This window comes from Siniperca chuatsi, linkage group LG17, assembly GCF_020085105.1.
Source record: "Siniperca chuatsi isolate FFG_IHB_CAS linkage group LG17, ASM2008510v1, whole genome shotgun sequence".
Classification (NCBI taxonomy): Eukaryota; Metazoa; Chordata; class Actinopteri; order Centrarchiformes; family Sinipercidae; genus Siniperca; species Siniperca chuatsi.
The window spans coordinates 25,741,835-25,759,644 of record NC_058058.1 but is presented as its reverse complement, the minus strand read 5'-3'; the positions used below and the strand labels follow the sequence as shown (position 1 = coordinate 25,759,644).

Sequence of the window (17,810 nt, the reverse complement as noted above, 5' to 3'; positions counted from 1 at the left end):
TTGGTCAAATGTAAGACCGCGTTATGGGGTTCATTTGAATTTCAAGGACTTTTAAAGCACTTTGTTAAAAAAGGGACTATTTTCAAGGTGTTCCAGTACTTGATTTTTTAATACTGCTATACCAGCTGCTATAAAACAACAAAACGATATCGGCAGCAAAAAGCGTGATTGTGGCAGCCCTAGTTCATAGCTGTAACATGAAAACATTTGTGCTACTTTTTTTGGCAGAAACTAAACACCCCAGCTGTTCTGAAAGCCCCAAAAGAGAGGAAGCCCAGCAAGAAGGAGGGAGGAACCCCAGGGAAGTCATCCAGCCTGCCAGCAATCCTCTACAGGTGAACACACAGTGTCCTGAGAGATGCTAGGGAAAGAATAGGAACGATGAAAGATGATGGTTAAATGATAAAGTAAAGATAATAAAACCAGGGTGCAGTTGTTTCAAATATCCAATGCCAGGGGCAGAAACAGTGTCCCTGCATATGTCCATCATTGTTTTTAGACTATTTGGGGTTGAGTGTGTGAGTTAACATTTGATATAATCCCTGTTTATGTGGTAAGCAGTTTGTCAGACTGCTGTGTTCCAGCATTTTTCCATTCCAAAATCAGAACTAAAAACACCAATTACCAGCCTTTTCTCACATATCATTTTACATGTTTTCCCGCAGCTGTGGCATCTGTAAGAAGAACCAGGACCAACATCTGCTGGTGCTGTGTGACACCTGCAAGCTCTACTACCACCTGGGCTGCCTGGAGCCGCCACTAACACGCATGCCCAAGAAGACCAAGAACAGCTACTGGTGAGAGACATGGAGACACGTGGAGGGTGGGGTCCATACATGGGAACAATACTGTTCAGCTATCGGACAAGTATGGGACCTTGAAAACCATGTAGAGTAAATTACTGTCAGTAGCTGCAGCAGTGTATTGTTTGGACTCAGACAGACCACAGAATCACTGTAAGCCTGAGGAAAACAGGCACAAACGCCATCAGTGAAGGTTACACAGTTCAAGATTCCTCAGAACGATCACCTATCAAAGTCCTTCCTGTCTGCTGGATGTACATGCCACCGTGCTTCATAACATGATTCAACATGACAGTAAAGACAGTACAGAGACTATAAGAGGAACACGACAAGTAGAAGCAGGGCCACTGTCATGCAGGCAGTTTTTTTCTTTCTTTAACAGAATGACCCCAATAACAGAAAATAAAACAATACAAAACACAACACATTAAACTCAAAAAGATAGAAAGGAAAAAAGGGATGAATATACATACAAATGTGTGTCTGGGAACGCTGACTTCAGCTGTACAGGTATTTGCCCTAACATACAGTAAAACAGCCATACAAACAATCAGTACAATAAAATGGAGTCAGATTGATGTATTACCTGAAAGCATTACAGCTTCACACTTTGGCCATATCATACAAAAGCACAGAGCTCTACGCTCCTATTATAAATCATGAGGACTTTGCCTGCCCATATCTACATGATGTAGACTGTGACTGTTGGTGTGTTTTTGTCTCTGTGTATACAGTAGATTCCTGTGTGCATTTTTTTATGTTTGCTTTTAGAATTGAAGTTTAATCACAGTCCAACTATATCTGAATGCTATTTCCTGCAGTTGTACACACAGTCATTACAACAGAACGCCTTACATAGTATGAGGAAATTGGTCATCTTGTTATACCTAATCATCCTTTAATAGGCCTAACATAACAATTAGACTTAATTTATGTATTACAATTGGACCAGCTGTACTGAACATCAAATATAATTTCACAGAGAGATGTAGGGAAAAGCTTTTCACAGTTTGGCCATACTTAGGTCTATCAAATTCACTTGTGGATCTTTTTCTTCTTTTTGCTCACAAGCCAAACCAAATTGCTTTAATACATTGCACCAGTGGAGTATTTGTTACAAGAAGGTCTGTAAAATGTAAAATTAAGACAAACTACAGAGTGATGAGTCAAGCGTTAGCATTAGTGACGGTTGTGTTACCTAACGTTAAAGTACCCTCAAGCAATGTAACGTTATAACGTATCAGAGGGGATTTGAGGGGCCAGGGTCCAACATAACCGCTGGCCCGGGGCCAGTACAAGTTTATGCAGGGCAAGTTGATTGTGGCCGACTGGTCTGCTTATGAAAAGACGGTCGCTCTTCTTTAAGAACGGAGGCGACTTTTTATCCCAATATATTACCAGTGTGGCATGTCGAAGGTAAATTAAAGTTCCGAACTACTGTGACTCTGCTCATTTTACTGTTTAGACCCAAAACGTGACTGTTATTGAGGGTCATCTCATATAGCAGTCTAACGTTAGCCCTACCCTTCGCAGAGGGTACTTGTGGCTAGCTAGCCATGTAGGTTTTAATAGCATCCCTACACTGCACTGTACTGTAGTCTTTGGATTAAAATGGGAATATTTACCTAATGTCTTATAATATAAGGATGATTGAAATGTCAATTTACGGTAAGTGGTGCAATATAGGGCCCCTATAATTATTAAATGATGGAGAAAAAGAAAGCTAGCTAGCCATATTCTAAGATTACCATAGATAACATTACATGAAACACCACCACATAGTAACCTAAATCTATAGCTATATGTTGCAAAATGAATGAATGACTCTATCACGAAAGATTCTGAGTCTCACTCCACTCGACCATGAAATATGCAGGTTGTGCAACGAACTGGCAACCACTGGAATGGAATGGAAGGGGGAGGGGGAGCGCGTCATCTAGTGGCTGGCTGTTATCAATGTTATCAATGGCACCTTTAAAGAAAAAAAAATGTATGTGAGTAAGAACAGGGATTGCTTTTCATATGCATTTTTTGTCTGCTAGGATCCAGAGTTTATTAGTTCATATTAGTCCTGACATTTGAGGCCAGTCGGTGGCAGCAGGATTATCAGATGACGGATGCTGAGATGGTGGAAATGTCACCATTGGTTCTCTTGTGCAGTTCCGTATCTAGAGAGGAGATTTAGTGCATCTGTTTTTCAACATATGATAGTTCTAAGATATTCTGTTGCTTAGTGAACTACTTTGACCAATGATGAAAAAGAGAGATGCCTTTTCTCTTTCTCTAGTAAATTAAAGAAATAAAGAGATGCAGCTGCTGTTACAGTGCAGGAGGTGTTTGTGATTGTTTAACACAGTTTGTCTTTGACTGGAGTAATTCATTTAGCATTCATTTTAAGGCATTATCCATTCCCAGGTCTAACTTTGACCTGATGTAGTAAATATCAGTATTATCTAATAGGGTGGTGTATTGGAAGGGACCTCTGATAAGGTTTGGATGTAGACCTTTTCATATGCGGAACTGAGGATGTTTACCTCAGCTTCTCTTCACTTTGTGGTTGAAATACTGAGTGTGGTACTCCTCCTGTCCATAAATGGGGATGTATGATCCATCATCAGCACCAAAACATAGTGATGACCATCATCTCCACTCAGTATAGAACTGTTTTCTAAAAGGTTTCAGTGTTTGAACTTTCCCACATCTAACTTTGACCTGATGCAGTAAATATCAGTATATTATATTATCATATATTGTGAAAACGCTATTACAAATGCACTACAAGAACCTGAGGTTAACCTGAATTTAGCTCGTGGTGCTGCTGCTCGGTGGAAGAGGTCCAGGAGAAACCACAACGACAGCAACAACATCACAAACTACAAATGACCTCTTAACAAGAGTATACAGCCATGCTAGGCTGTACTTAGGCACAGTGGTGCTTTGAGCTAAATGCTATCACAACTTGCATGCTAACATGCTCATGATGATGATGCTAACATGCTGATGTTTAGAAGGTTTAATATTAACCATGTTCGCCATCTTAGAGCTGAGGTTGATAGGAATGTCATTAGTTTTGCAGGTATTAAAGCACTGGACAAATAAACACTCAGACCTGATGGTGGCGGATGAAAAGTCAGTGGTTGGCATTTCTCACAGAATTCCACATATCAGCTAGAGTTAGCTAACATGATCATTTTGCTTTATTTCTAAATATTGAAATCAAAGTTTGCGCAATTTATCCTGTGGAGGACATGACAGTGTGTATCCAGTTTCATGGCAAGTCATCCAATAATTGTTAAGTGAGATTTCTCTCAGAACCACCACTGTTTACCTCTGGGGACCAGGGATGTCTGCACAAAATCTCGTGGCAATACAATCAGTTTTTGTCAAGATTGGACCAAGTCTGTTGTTGTGTCATATTGCATTAGGTTTTACAAGTATTGCTCTTACAATATGCACCTGCTGTAGATTATACATCTGGTTATGATACATAATCATTGATGGAGGATTTGAGTCAGATTTTGGATTCCCATACCTCTTTATTAGACAGATCAGTTTACATAGATAGATAGAATAGTTGTTTTGTCTCATCTGCTTTCTGTCCAAAAGTGAGATAAGATCAATATCAATCTCATGTCTGTCTGTTAAGTACAGAGCTGGAGTCAGGATGTGGTTAGTTTAGCTTAGCATAAAGACAAAGGGGAAAAGGGGGCAACCGCTAGCCTGGCCCTGTCCAATGTTAAGATAAGGGAAAAAAGGGAAGGTTTTTGCAATTGCTGCTCATCGCCAGTAGAAGTCATAGATTTATTTATGCCCTTTTAAGGACAAACAGTATCAAAGAACAGTGTTAAGTATTGGCTGACATTTAGCAACATTAGTATTTGCAAAAACAGTTCTTTATCAGAAAGAAATCTAACATATTGGTATATTGATTTTCTTTTTTTCACTCAGCCATATTGTGTTGCTTGCGTTTTTCACCTTTGATCAGGAGAAGCTGTGAAAGCTTTTTTTTTTGTTGTTTACAGTTAAGACTAAAGATTTGGGCCTGTGATAATAAAATCAATACAGTTCATTGAGAGGAGCTCTCTTCCTTCTCCTCAGGCAATGCTCCGAGTGTGACCAGGCCAGCAGCGATGAGGCCGATATCGCCATGGAGACGCTACCTGATGGCACCAAGAGGTCCAGGAGGCAGATAAAGGGGCCAATCAAATTCATCCCACAGGAGATGTCGCCAGAGCCCAAGAAACATCAAGTGAGTGTATTGACACACTGGAATTGTAAAGTATCAGTAGAAAGATACATTTCATTCTGAGAACAAAAAACTGCTCCTGTTGCAGCTAAAAATAATGAAAAGTTTGTATGCTCAACTCGTCCTCCACTCTAATTAGAGTGTAACTGATGTCTGTGTTGGCTAATTGATTGATTTGTATTGATTACAAATAATTAACTTGAGTTCTCATTAGTCTCATGCTCTCCTTAAGGCTATCAGAAAGTTGCACAAGGTGATAGTGTGTTCCTGCGAGCACAAATGAAATTCTGTTACAGAAGGCAGTGCGACTGAATATAGAAGTCAAAGCAAGACAGATGTCCATTTGTTCTTGGTGGGGGAAAAAAATGATTTCAACCTGAACGAGAAAATTGTTATCTTGTGTTGTATCACTTCATTTCATTAGAGTCAAGGAAGAGCGGGAAGGAAAGAGCTTGGTGGGAAATAATTCAAACAAATAGGCTTCCTGGAGGGAAGTTTTCAAATCAGTCCGTCTGTGCTGTCACACACTCCGAAAACCCTCACAAATTCTTGAGAATAAAGACTTTAAACTTCGTTTGCATTGTCTCTGCAGGACGGTCTAATACTTTTAAAGGTATTTAAAAAAAAAAAAAAAAATAGAAATATAAGGAAGCAGAAACCACTTACACTCAAAAGGCAAGAATCTCAGCCTGCAGCTCAGTCAGATAACGAAGCATCAGGCCTCCACAGAATTAAAGCACTGATGTCTGCATCCACTGCACACAGTTATGTGGAGTTTCTTAGAGTGGTTTAGTGAAAAAATAATCAAATGATTTTTATGCACTTGACAGTCATTAAGGTAAAATCTCTAGAAGATTGAGAAAGAGGATTTGCACAAATGCAGTTAAATGTCAGTCCAAACTTCTTACGAAGTTAAAGCAGGACAGGTTCAGGTTTTTTCAAGTCGGTCTTAAAACAATATTTAGGTGCCCAAGTGTACATTGAAACAGGTTTTGCTTGTTTATTATTCCTCCTGCTCATACTGGCCATTAAGAGGTCCCTTCATAATGTACTTTTAATGGAAGTGATGGGGGACAAAATCCACAGTCCTTGATCTGATCTCCCAGAATGTCTTCATGATATTCATGCAGTGAGACAGTTTTGACAATTTTGTGTCAGTGTTGCCATAAATCTTCTGTCTGTTTCACTGACTTTTTCCTTTGGCCATAAAAGAGAGGCCGTATGTGGACTGCGTCAGCTTGTAGTGTAACATTTTGTGTCAGCTGTGAAAGGGAACAGAGCCCTCTCTCCGTCCCCCACTGATCCTACTTATCTGTACCAACCATGCTCTGATCCTGTGATACAGGGCAGCCTCACTGCTCCCTCAAGAAACACTCCAGATTGATATCTGACAGCTGGGTGGTGAGGAGGGGGGCCGGGGTTGTCTTTCACTTCCCTTTGTTTTTCCACGGTCAATATGTGACCCAGTGCTACTCGCCTGGGACTTGAGGGAACTTTTCCTCTTGTGACTGTGAATGCTCACAACAGAGTCGGTTCCTCCAAAGCTGCTCCTGACTACAGTCTCTTTTACAAATAGAGAAATGAACAAAGAAAAGGAGTGTCTCAGCCACTTCTCCGCTCTCTGCACTCTATCTGTCTTAGAGGGGAAATAGCGGAGTGTTGGAGCACAGTGGCAGGCTGGGTTAATGTGTTTTTCTGTTCAGGTTTGGAAACCCTGGGCCCAGACATGTGTCGAGGACCCTGCTGGAGCTCTCAGGGATTAAGCAGCTTTCTGATTTTTCTCGCAGCCGCGGCTACTCGGGCGAGGCACTTCAGTGTAGCATTTATCTTCAAATGCAAGGCGTGCAATGGCAGACGCTAAAAGGGCCCTGCTTTGCATTTTTAATGCTTTTACCAGGGCACCCAAGCGCTGGCACTTCTCTAAAGCCATGTTTTAATTTATCAGGACTGGCTAATCAACCTCCTGCTGGCCTCCGAGGCTCCGGTTTGTGTGTGTGTTGGGGAGTTCGTATATGACAGGAAGGAGCGTGTGTGCGCACATGCACACATTTACATTTGGCCAAAAGGGCTAACATGGCCCAGTGCCACCGTGATGGAGCTGAGAGCCTTGAGGCTGTTGTTCATGGCCTGTAGTGGGTAGTGCCTACTGGAGGAAAACCTTTCAAGTCAACCTGTGAGCTGAATTTTATTTAGCATGTACGTAATGTCTCAGCTGTAAAATTAATGCTCCATAGCACAGTCTGATTTTACACAGCCCTGCTAAAGATAGAGACCTTCTCAAACACTCTTCTATCCAGACTGAGCTTCATGCAAGGACAACGCATTAACACACATTTGTTCTTCAGTGTGTGGTATGTAAAAGAAATGCAACCAGGGTTTTGTGTAGATCAGTTTTAATACTGACTCTTCTGCTCCTCCTACATGTCACATGCACACACACACACAGACTCAGACACACGACATTGTGCCTCTTGCAGTTAGTGCAGTTTAGTACCATCTACAGGCCCTGTTTATGTGCAGCTCAGGCACATTATAAGGTTGTCAGGCCTTGAACTGGCCATTATGATAAACCACCACACACAGCATCTGACAGCAAAACAAATTCTTAATGATGATGTAATGGTGTCTCTAAGATTTGAAAAATATGCAGTGAAGACGTGTATACACACCTGAAGTTTGTTTTTGACATTGACCTTGGGTGCAGACGGGGTCTTAGCGTTGAGGATACATGTGGCATAACTGAATCCTGTCAGAATTGAGACTATTGGTGAAAATTTCTTTGATCAGATTAAGCGGCTACTTCCAACATTATTGAAACATATTTAGATGTTTTTGCCATCAGTTGTGCTAAAAAGCACGGGTAACTTTGCGTGCTGGGCTAGGCTCCGGCCCACCGTGGCCTTGAACACGTTTCGAGAATGGTTGCAATATAAGTTTTGATAGAGAATTATTTCTTAGTGCTTTAGATTTATTGATGATTAACTTTCTTCTCAGAGCCACTCAAACGTCATACACATACTGCTGGAATCAGTGCAACTTATAGTTCCTTGTGATAGCGGTATCTCTGGTCATGGACTGCATGTCCATAGTTAATAAACATCCACTTAGAAACTTTATAAAAAGACACTGCTTATAACTTCAGATCTTACCTCATAATCATCAAATTGGGGTGATTGGGTGACAGGGGTGTTTTCACCTTTCCATTTAGGATTTTTTAAATCTGTCAAAAAATGCTAATTACTTCCACTGTTGTTAAATTTTTATAATAAAATATAACTCAAAAAAGTACAAGGGAGTATATATCATTAGATAAATAGAATCATTTTATATACTCTATTCATTTGATGCAATGATATAGCCATTTTCAAATTCAGGATTCAAGAGGCTAACTGAATGTGGCGATAACATGCTCCTCCTAATGGGACATGATTTACTGCTGCCTGCTACCACTACTGTGCTTAACATTAACATTAAAACCTCCCATATGATCATATGCCATTAATCAGTTGGAAATTATGACAATTACGTTAATATATCCATACTACTACTTCCTATGCTCTGTTAATTTCTCTAATCCTGTGTGAAATGATTCATGCTTGTTAAAGATGCACTGATGTACTTAATTAAAAGATTGATTTTGCCTGGGACTTATAAACTGCCTGCAGTTTTAATTTCCTCACCTGAGCAGAGCCTGAGATTAGCTGTGCTGTGTGGCTGAGTGTTTTTAGCTGAACCAGCTATTAAACTGCACCCTGCTCTCCTTGGCCTTATAGATTACTTATACAGACACTACTTTAATGCAGAAATAACTAAATAATGTCAGGGATTTTGTTTGGTGATGCAGTCACAGGAGAAATAGTGAAGGTCTGTAGGAGCCAATTGGCAGCATTCTTGCAGTTAGCATTCTTAATGATAAGTGCTCCATCTGGCGAGTGGTAGCGAGCCAAAGGCGACAGATGGAATTGTTTTCACAATCTGTTCAAATATGTTGTCTATTTTTCTTTCCCTTTTAAACCCTCCCCAGCAGCTCTGCCGCTCACTTGCGAGCAACAAGAGGGAGATTTTTATTTCCTTTCATGCTCTGTTCAATCTCCTTCGAGGAGAAAGCACACTTCACACCTGTGTAGTAGATGGTAGTGTTGCTAAACATCCATCCAGCATTGTTTAGCTTCCATAGAATGAATGTGATTGGTGTTCTGGCATGTTTAGCAATCATATTTGGTGCCACAGCATGACGAGCTGTGGAAGTGGTTAGCCAGTAGTGCTCAGGTGTGTGTGTGTGTGTGTATGTGAAGGCACATTGTAGCGGGGCTCGAGCACTTTGACCATATGCTTAAATTCTGAATACTACTGAGTATCGTCGCATATCCGCAGCAATAAGTAAGTAAGTAAAGATTTATTTATATAGCATTTTTTAAAACACACAGTTACAAAGTGCTTTACACACACGAAAAATATAAATGAGTAAATAAGTAAAGTTAAAGATAAATTACAATATAAGACACAGCACAAAACCAAACTAAAATGAACCAAAACATAAAACAGGGATGGAAATCTATAAAAAATCTTGCCTATTAAGATGGGTTTTTAGAAGCCGCTTAAAGCAGTCCAAAGATTCAGCAAATCTGATAGATTGGGGAAGATGATTCCAGAAGGTTAGGGGTTAAAACAGGGAAAGCATGATCACCTTTTGTTTTTCAGTTGGAGCAGGGGATGGATAAAACGCAGAGATTTGAGGATCTGAGTGGTCGAGAAGCGGAATGAGGAACAAGTACAACAGATACACAACAACAAAAAAAACAGTGACCCACTCATAAAAAAAACATTGCTCCATAGTGCTACTATTGGTCAGAACCTCTACAGGGTACCTGTAGAGCAAAAAAGCGTGATTTATTTATTTATTTTTACCAAAACTTAGGAAAAACTGAGCAAAAACAGCCAGGCGTTCACAGGGTTAAAGGTGAACTTAATGACAACAAAGATGGCGGTATCAACAACAAATGATAGTCACCAAACATAAGGTAATAATGGTAAGCCATAAAGATTCAAGATAGAAAAAATGTATGAACTAATCATACATGACTGCTAAATCAGTGAAAAGCGAAAAGAGGAGGATATTAAATGTCAATTGAAATATAGATTATTAATGTACTTATTTGACATTAAAAACATGCAGAGGATGTAAAGGTACTTTTGTCAGCCTAGAGTTGTGTCTGCAGATCTTCTCTCAGGTTACCTACAGTCCCAGTGAACTCCACCAATCAGAGGTAGGTCAGCCTGTTTGTTGCCTGAGAGGTGAAATCCAGGGTAAAAAAAACAAAAGTCCAATCTCTGCTGCTTATGAAGCCTATTGCTGTGAGTGCACTGTAATTATTGAAGCCAACCAAGATTCAATTAAATTTTATTTATATGCAGTAGCGCCAAATCGTAAAAGAAGTTATCTCAGTTATCTCTATTACTATTAGTAGTAATAGTAATGGTTGTCGTAATAATATTCATAAAAATAATAATAGTAATAATAATGATATCAATAATAGTAATAATAAGACTAATAATAATAATAATAATTGTAGTAGGTTGTCGAACAGGAACTTGGGGGCAGTAGGAGGCCTGCAATCATAGATCCAGACTCTGCAGCTCTGGAGGCAGAAATACCTGCTGAAAGAGACAGGAGGAGAGACACGAGAAAGCACAAAACTACGGGAGAGAGAAGATGTTGAGTTAGTAACATGCAGTAATAGGATAAGAATGTATACAGATGGAGGAGGAGAGTGCAGAGAGGTGCATCATGGGAAGTCTCCCGGCAGTCTAGGCCTATAGCAGCATACAAGGGATGTTTCAGGACTCACCCAAGCCAGCCCTAACTATAAGCTTTGTCAAAGAGGAAAGTCTTAAGCCTACTCTTAAATGTGGAGATGGTGTCTGCCTCCTGAACCCAAACTGGGATCTAGTGCAGATACGATGGTGCCTGACCATTAAGGGCTTTGTAGGTGAGGAGAAGGATTTTAAATTCTATTCTGGATTTTACAGGGAGCCAGTGCAGAGAAGCTAATATTTGAGAAATATGATCTCTTTTCCTAGTTCTTGTCAGTGCATGTGCTGCGGCATTCTGGATCAACTGGGGTTTCTTAAGGGACTTATTGGGGCAGACTAATAAGGAATTGCAATAATCCAGCCTAGAAGTAACAAATGCATGGACAAGTTTTTCTGCATCTTTTTAAAACAGGATGTCCCTGACTTTTGCAATGTTACGTAGGTGAAAAAAGGCCGTCCTTGAAGTTTGTTCCTTAGGGTGGTGGCCAGGGCAATGCCATCTAGAGTAAAAGATGAGAGTATCAATATTCTTAATCAACTCTGAGCTTCTGTCATCTGGATTTTAGCAGCTCGAAAGTCAGAGAATACTGTTTATTACATAAACAGATGAGGTACAGAGATTTCAGTAAGTGAATGAAACTCAACCTATAAAGGCTGGAAATCACACCCTTGCTCTGATCTCAAGAAGGTGTTGACTTATTCAGAAGAAAGTTGAATGAAAATAAAAAATTTCATTTCAGCATTGTGTTTTTGACCACTGCTTAAAAGTTAAATGCTTGTGTTATGCAGAGAACCAGAGGGCAGAAGAGGAAGAGAGTTCCCATCTGTGAAGACAGAGAAGATACAATCGAGGTTTGTCACTTAATTCTGCTACAGAAAACTACTGCTGTTGTTCTAGCTTACATGCTACTGACATATTCAAAGTGTTTATGAACCAATTCAGCTCTGCTCTTTACCTTCGCTGATATTTACTTTTTTGACCCCCTTTACTTACTTGAGTAATTCAGGTTTATTTGAGCTTAGACCAACTAACCATCTTGCTTATATTTACCAATATTGTGCCTTTTATTAAAATAAAATATCCGTTAATGAATTTCATCTACCCCTGACATCTTAGTAAATATGTTTTTATTACTACAGGGTTTTTTAAATATAAAATCAGAGCAATCATTACAGTGTGTGGGAGAAATGTACTCATTAGACTATAACATTCAAAAAGAAACCTGCCTCAACCAGCACTACAGAGCTGCTAACCTTCCTCACATTATGGTTTTCAATACAGACGGATGGAACTAGGCTTGTCCATGCTGGCAAGAATATACTTCTAAGAGAAAAACCAGTCAAGTGATTAATTCATTAATCCTTTATTAATTTTGATTCATTTATTTATCATGTAGTGTAACTTGTCGGGGCAGACATCACTTTGAATTCTGGAAACTTCTGATGGCCATTTCCTTGACCACTTCTTCCCGTTGCTCACTCTTTCCATGCAGCAGCAAAGATACCTGAAGTGTTACATTTATGGAGAAAAACAAACAACTTCTTGCATTCATTATGAAGCCATACGAAGCAAATGTTTGGTATATTTACTTGATAAATAATTAAAACACTTGGTTTATTTATGTCAGTAGATTCACTGATTCACTAATCATTTCACTGCTGATTAGGTGCAGCGGAAAGAAATAGTTCAACATTCTGTGAAATTAAATTATTTGCTTTCTTTCCAAGAGTGAAAGAAATGTTTTTGCGTTAACTACAGAGTTGGAGCCAGGAGGTGGTTAGCCTAGCTTAGACAATTTGTGGTTTTAGTTGAAGTTATGTGCTAGAACTTTTTCTTGACAAGCAATAACCATTTGGTACCACCTTGCCTGTACAGAGAATTTAATTTTGGACAAAGCCAGGCTAGCTGTTTCCCTCTGCTTCCAGTCTTTATACTAAGCTAGGCTAACCACGTCTCCAGCTCTGTACTTAACACACAGAAATGAGATTCATATCACTCTTCTCATCTCACTCTCAAAAGAAAACCAAAATGTTGAACTATTCCTTTAAAGCCACTTACTTGAAGGATTTGAAAATTCTGACTCCACAGATCTGACCCGGATAAACTAAGATGAATCTGCTGAGGCAGTACATAGACTAGGCAATACATAGGCTGCGCTAATTCTCATTGGGATTCTCTCTTTTTTTTGCCCAAAAACAAAAACTTGAAGGATTATATAATCACATACAAAATTGGACACATAGAAGAATCCACATCGGTTTAATCCTAACAGTCACTTTCATGAATTGTATTGAGGAAATATTGTTCCAGTGTACTTCCCATCCCTCCTCAGTTTAAAATCTCATTCCTTTTTACATCCCGGCCACCAACAAGTGCCCATACAGCTCTTGATTCTAATCAGCAGTGTTTCCATAGGAACCACTGCCACGGGAACGCCGACAACGGCAGTCTGCAATGCAGAAAAAACCCAAAGCTGACGACACGAGGACTGAGTGTACAACCTGCAAAGGACCAGGTGACAACGAAAACCTCGTGAGGTGAGGGAACGTGTGTGTGTGGCTCAGAGAGGGAGCGGGGGGCTGGGGTTATTAGACATGCTCTGTGTGTGTGGGGGTGGGCAGCCATATCCTCCTGATGATTAAAGTTCAGTCTTCATTAGGCTCTGGCCGCCTGGGCTCTGCAGAATGAGGGGGCTGAGGGTATCTTCTCCATAGGCCCTCTATATTGACCTGCCACATACATTTGCACAGTTCATTAAGGCGTAATGAATAGCACAATTTATTCTGCTCCTTTCTTGGGATTTCAGGTGTCAGGCATCTAATAACCAGGATTCTACTTTGACATTGGAATTCTGTGAGAAAATAAAAAATTAGATCACAGCAGGCCCCTTGTCAGCACATTGTCATGTGATGAATCTCTTGCACAAAAATGTTCTCATCAGACCAGAATTCCCTTCATGAATTTCATATTGTCTGTCCCAAAGTGTCATGGGCTCATTGTAACGTGAACGAGTGTATAACTTTTTGAATTGTTATGTTGAAACATAACTAGCCATTTTGATCATGACACTCTAACCCCATATTTTTACATTCTACTAGTTGCTTAAACATAAATTCTCAAATAGTGGCAGGAAACCTTTATTTGAAACAGGCTTGTATTAAAGGCATTTATTAAATTTTGTCCCTTGTTTTTAAGAATGTTTTATTATTTTAATAGGACTTCTCTCTCATTTCTGATCTGCTCCTGCTTTAATTTGCTGTTGATAATTCCACACTTCCTCCATCTTTACCTGTTCAAATTCAAAGTAATGTACATTCTACAGCACAAATTCCATTACTGCAACAACAGTCATGCCACACTCATCACTCAGCTACTAGTTTTTATTTTTAAAAGAAATACTATTCTATACTATAAATACTACTCTAGTCACTCACTACTTCATTTCAATCGCTTCTTCTTTGCTGTTTTTTCGATCGCTGGGAAACTATTGTCAATGAAACTCAGTGCTTCCTACACAGATTCACATTCCTGCAATTTAAAGAACATAATCCCTCTAGCGCTTAAACAATTAGTCAATCACGAAAAAATAAAGTACTATTTTGTAAACTATTTTAATAATTGTGTAATAATTTAAGTCATTTTTCAAGCAAAAATGCCAAAACGTTTTGTGAAGGCCTTATTTTGGGCTCTAGGAAGATTTTCACTGTTTTCTGACATATTATAAGCCAAACAATTAATTAATCAGGAAAATAATCAATGATGAAAATGATCATTTCAGCCCTAAATCCCTCCTTTTCTTGGTAGGCTTTTAATGTAATACACATGCAGAAAGTGTTGTGATCCATTGACTTTGCCGTGATTAAAAAAAAAAAACAACAGCAAAGTAGAATCACTTGGAATTATTTTGTGAACGTATTCTTATAAAAAAGAGCAGCAGAGTGGTGAGTATGACCTGACTCTGTTGTTGTACTGATGAAACTAGTGCTGTCAAAATGTACAGTATGCTGAATTTAAGATGTAAGGTAGGTAATTTCACCACCCACCATACCCCCAATATTTTTACCCGCTCTTTGTTAGCAACTCGCCTTTATTTGTCCGTGCAGGCTTATTATTTGAAACTCGGCCATTTTTGAATACTGGCATTTATTCAAGAATGTACCCTTTTAACATATTTTATTTTGCACTGCTGTACAGAACAGTATGTGTAGACATCTCTGCAGTAAAATCTTGTACTGCTTTTTGAAAATTATACTATGTCCATGGCAAGAGCAGTAAATAGATAAAAGAAAAAGCTCAATACTTGAAGTTTTTGTGTTTCATTTGTCATGCTCTTGAGGCAGTGTTTAAGTTGTAAGGGTTGCTAGTCGGGGTGTGAGGTGTGCTGCCCTGACTCTTTCTATCTTTGCATTGCACAGGTTGTGAGAGCCGGGGCAGCCACCTCACCTCCCATAAAAACTCGGGACAGATGACCTTTGGCTTAGAGACAGAGAGAGGCAAATTGAGGCGTTTGAAGAATGGTGCTCGAGTCAGGCTGGAGAACAAGACTGTCACGCCGCCCCACAACCACCCCTGATCCAAACTGGACCAACATCTGTCCAATGAAAATTGAGCAGAATTGTCTGAATCTAAAACATTGAGTTTAAATGCTGAAGTATTGAAGACAATATTTTTGATGTTAATGTTGGACTCTTGGTAACTTGGTGGATTCTTTTTGTGACCAATTGCGGCTCCAGTTGCATCTATGCAATTGTCTGCATCTACAAAGTTTTGATGCAGGCAATTGAAATTAGAAAAAGTTATGTATTTTTACAATTGATGTATTATCCATTTTGGTAACATTAAACAAAAACAAGTAGAGAATGACTATAGAGCTTACCATCGAGCCAACTGATGGATGCAACTGTTCTGAATTTAATTTATATGGCATTGAGTCCTGGTATCGGATGATATTGTGTCATTACTTTCTTGTGATGTATTTCCTTTAGAAACAGGATGTTAGACAATGAGGGATCTCTCAGCAGAAATCACAGTGGAAATCAGTTTGATTTGATAAGACAGGAAGAAAGGTGGAATTCTTAAGTTTTTGGATGGTTAGTGTATACCCACTAATGAAGCATGAAGACCACTGAAGATGCACCGTTTTCACAATAGCTCAAGTGCCCGTTTGTGGGATCGTTAAGATGGTGTTCAAATCTGGTAGAATAAGTTCGTCGTGGCAACTGAGCTTCCCTCTGTAGGCAACGAGTGGAAGACTCTTGGCTTGTTGATCATGTTGCTCACAGTGTGGAAGCACAGAAAAGACAAAGTGCTATAACAGGCAGAATTTTTGCATCTCCTGACTTAGGATGCTATCCCAAACAATTCCTCTCTATGCCTCTATGTGCTCGCCTGCATCCAGGATGTATGTGAATTCTTTTAGATCAAGAACTTTTTTTTCATTGCTATTAGGCTGGTGCTCTGCACTTTTGACCTCCCCATACGACTTCTCATCAGTACTAATCAGTATTATTGATTGAAGTCATCTGCCACCCAGTGACCCTGAGTATTTCAGTGTGAATTTGGTTAATTGCAAATGCACTTGAACCTAGGCTTTCCCAGACTTGAGTGTTGTTTTGTTTTCTAAGTAAATGGAGGACCAGAATTATTGAGAAAAGTCAGTGTCGTGTATAGAAAAGCCAACTGTTTCTGGTGTATCAAGTGTAGCAGTGAAGTAATGCTACTCTAAAGCATCTGTAGTAGAAACAAACTAGGGTAGTTAGCAGTAATAGCCCTTAATTATTTGTCTAAATGTCTTTAATGTCTTTAGTCATTTAGAAGTCTTCCATATCTTGAAGTGACAGTTACACTGACACTTTCTCAGAAAGAAGCCCAGCTTTGTCTCCATGTCCCTGGAGGCCCATAGTCAGTCCTGTCAAAACAGCAGCTGCTTGCTGCTCTGTCAGGGCTCATGACAAGTGTCACATTCTGCCCTCATATGTCACTCTGTTGCCTATCCAGGGCCCTATATGCATGCTTTAGGGAACAGTCAAACCCTTGCAGTTTACTGCTTTTTGTCTCTCTGGAGTGTGTCCAAAAACAACACCACACTGGGTTTGTCTCATTGAGATGAGATCTCGGTGCAGAATGACTTGCTGACTCCCGACCAGTCCTTTCCCATCAGTCATACTCAGTCAGTCTCAAAGACTGCTTGTCAGTTCTACAATGCATGGCTATATCTATTTACTCAGATCTGTACAGTAATTTAAAACTGAAAATAAGTGATGTGGTCTTGTAGAATTTGAATGCCAGGTAGCTCTGTAGTGTGACAATGTGTACAGTATTTATGAAGAGGCCCATCATACATGTCTTTTCTTTTTGTGCCTACATACTTGATTATATATCATAAGCTTGTGTTGAACTTTGATTTGTGATGTAGTCTTAAGTGACAACCATATTTTCTTTTAATTGCCAAACATTTGTTTACGACGTGCTTTGAAGGGCATATTTCTGATTAATTGTGTACTGTATTATTGTGATACTGTATGAAGTAAGAATGTGAATGTTGCTGCTGTTGTGTATGTGTCTCAGCCTCTGGCCTATAGCTCTTGAAAATTAAGCGGAGCTTTAATAAACTCTTGACTTTTTCACCTTATTGCCGCAGTGATAAATGAGTGTCAGCCAGCTAATGAATTGTTCTGAAGGTACGGCAGCGGCAGTCCGTTTGTGCGTGTAATGCCCTCTGTCATCTGTGATTTATCACCTGGGAAGTGGCCTTCTTGTTTGGGGGGGTTGGGTTTCTCTGCCCACATACAGTACAGTCTAGAACTGATCTGCTGGATTCTACTACTCTCCTACAATCACTGACGAGGTTTGACGCAGTGAGAACTGTTATTACGCAGTATTGTAGCTGCTGATTGCTAACATACTGATCAAACTGAACGTTTGGCCATTTTCATCGCTAAGCGTA

At 39.6% G+C, this 17,810-nt stretch overlaps 1 protein-coding gene across 3 annotated transcripts in view; it reads left to right on the top strand.

Annotated features, from left to right (window-relative positions):
- phf14 (PHD finger protein 14) overlaps positions 1 to 17,810 on the top strand; it is a 112,860-nt gene that overhangs the window by 49,333 nt on the left and 45,717 nt on the right. The window contains exons 12-17 of one of the 3 annotated variants that reach the window (XM_044171056.1): positions 229 to 335; positions 666 to 797; positions 4,902 to 5,052; positions 11,653 to 11,715; positions 13,280 to 13,401; positions 15,280 to 17,495. In XM_044171056.1, the coding sequence (XP_044026991.1) occupies positions 229 to 335; positions 666 to 797; positions 4,902 to 5,052; positions 11,653 to 11,715; positions 13,280 to 13,401; positions 15,280 to 15,286 (582 nt within the window). In that variant the 3' untranslated portion in view covers positions 15,287 to 17,495. Of the gene's footprint in view, positions 1 to 228; positions 336 to 665; positions 798 to 4,901; positions 5,053 to 11,652; positions 11,716 to 13,279; positions 13,402 to 13,670; positions 17,496 to 17,810 lie in introns of those variants that run through there. The other 2 variants (XM_044171055.1, XM_044171054.1) reach the window with 2 other exon arrangements.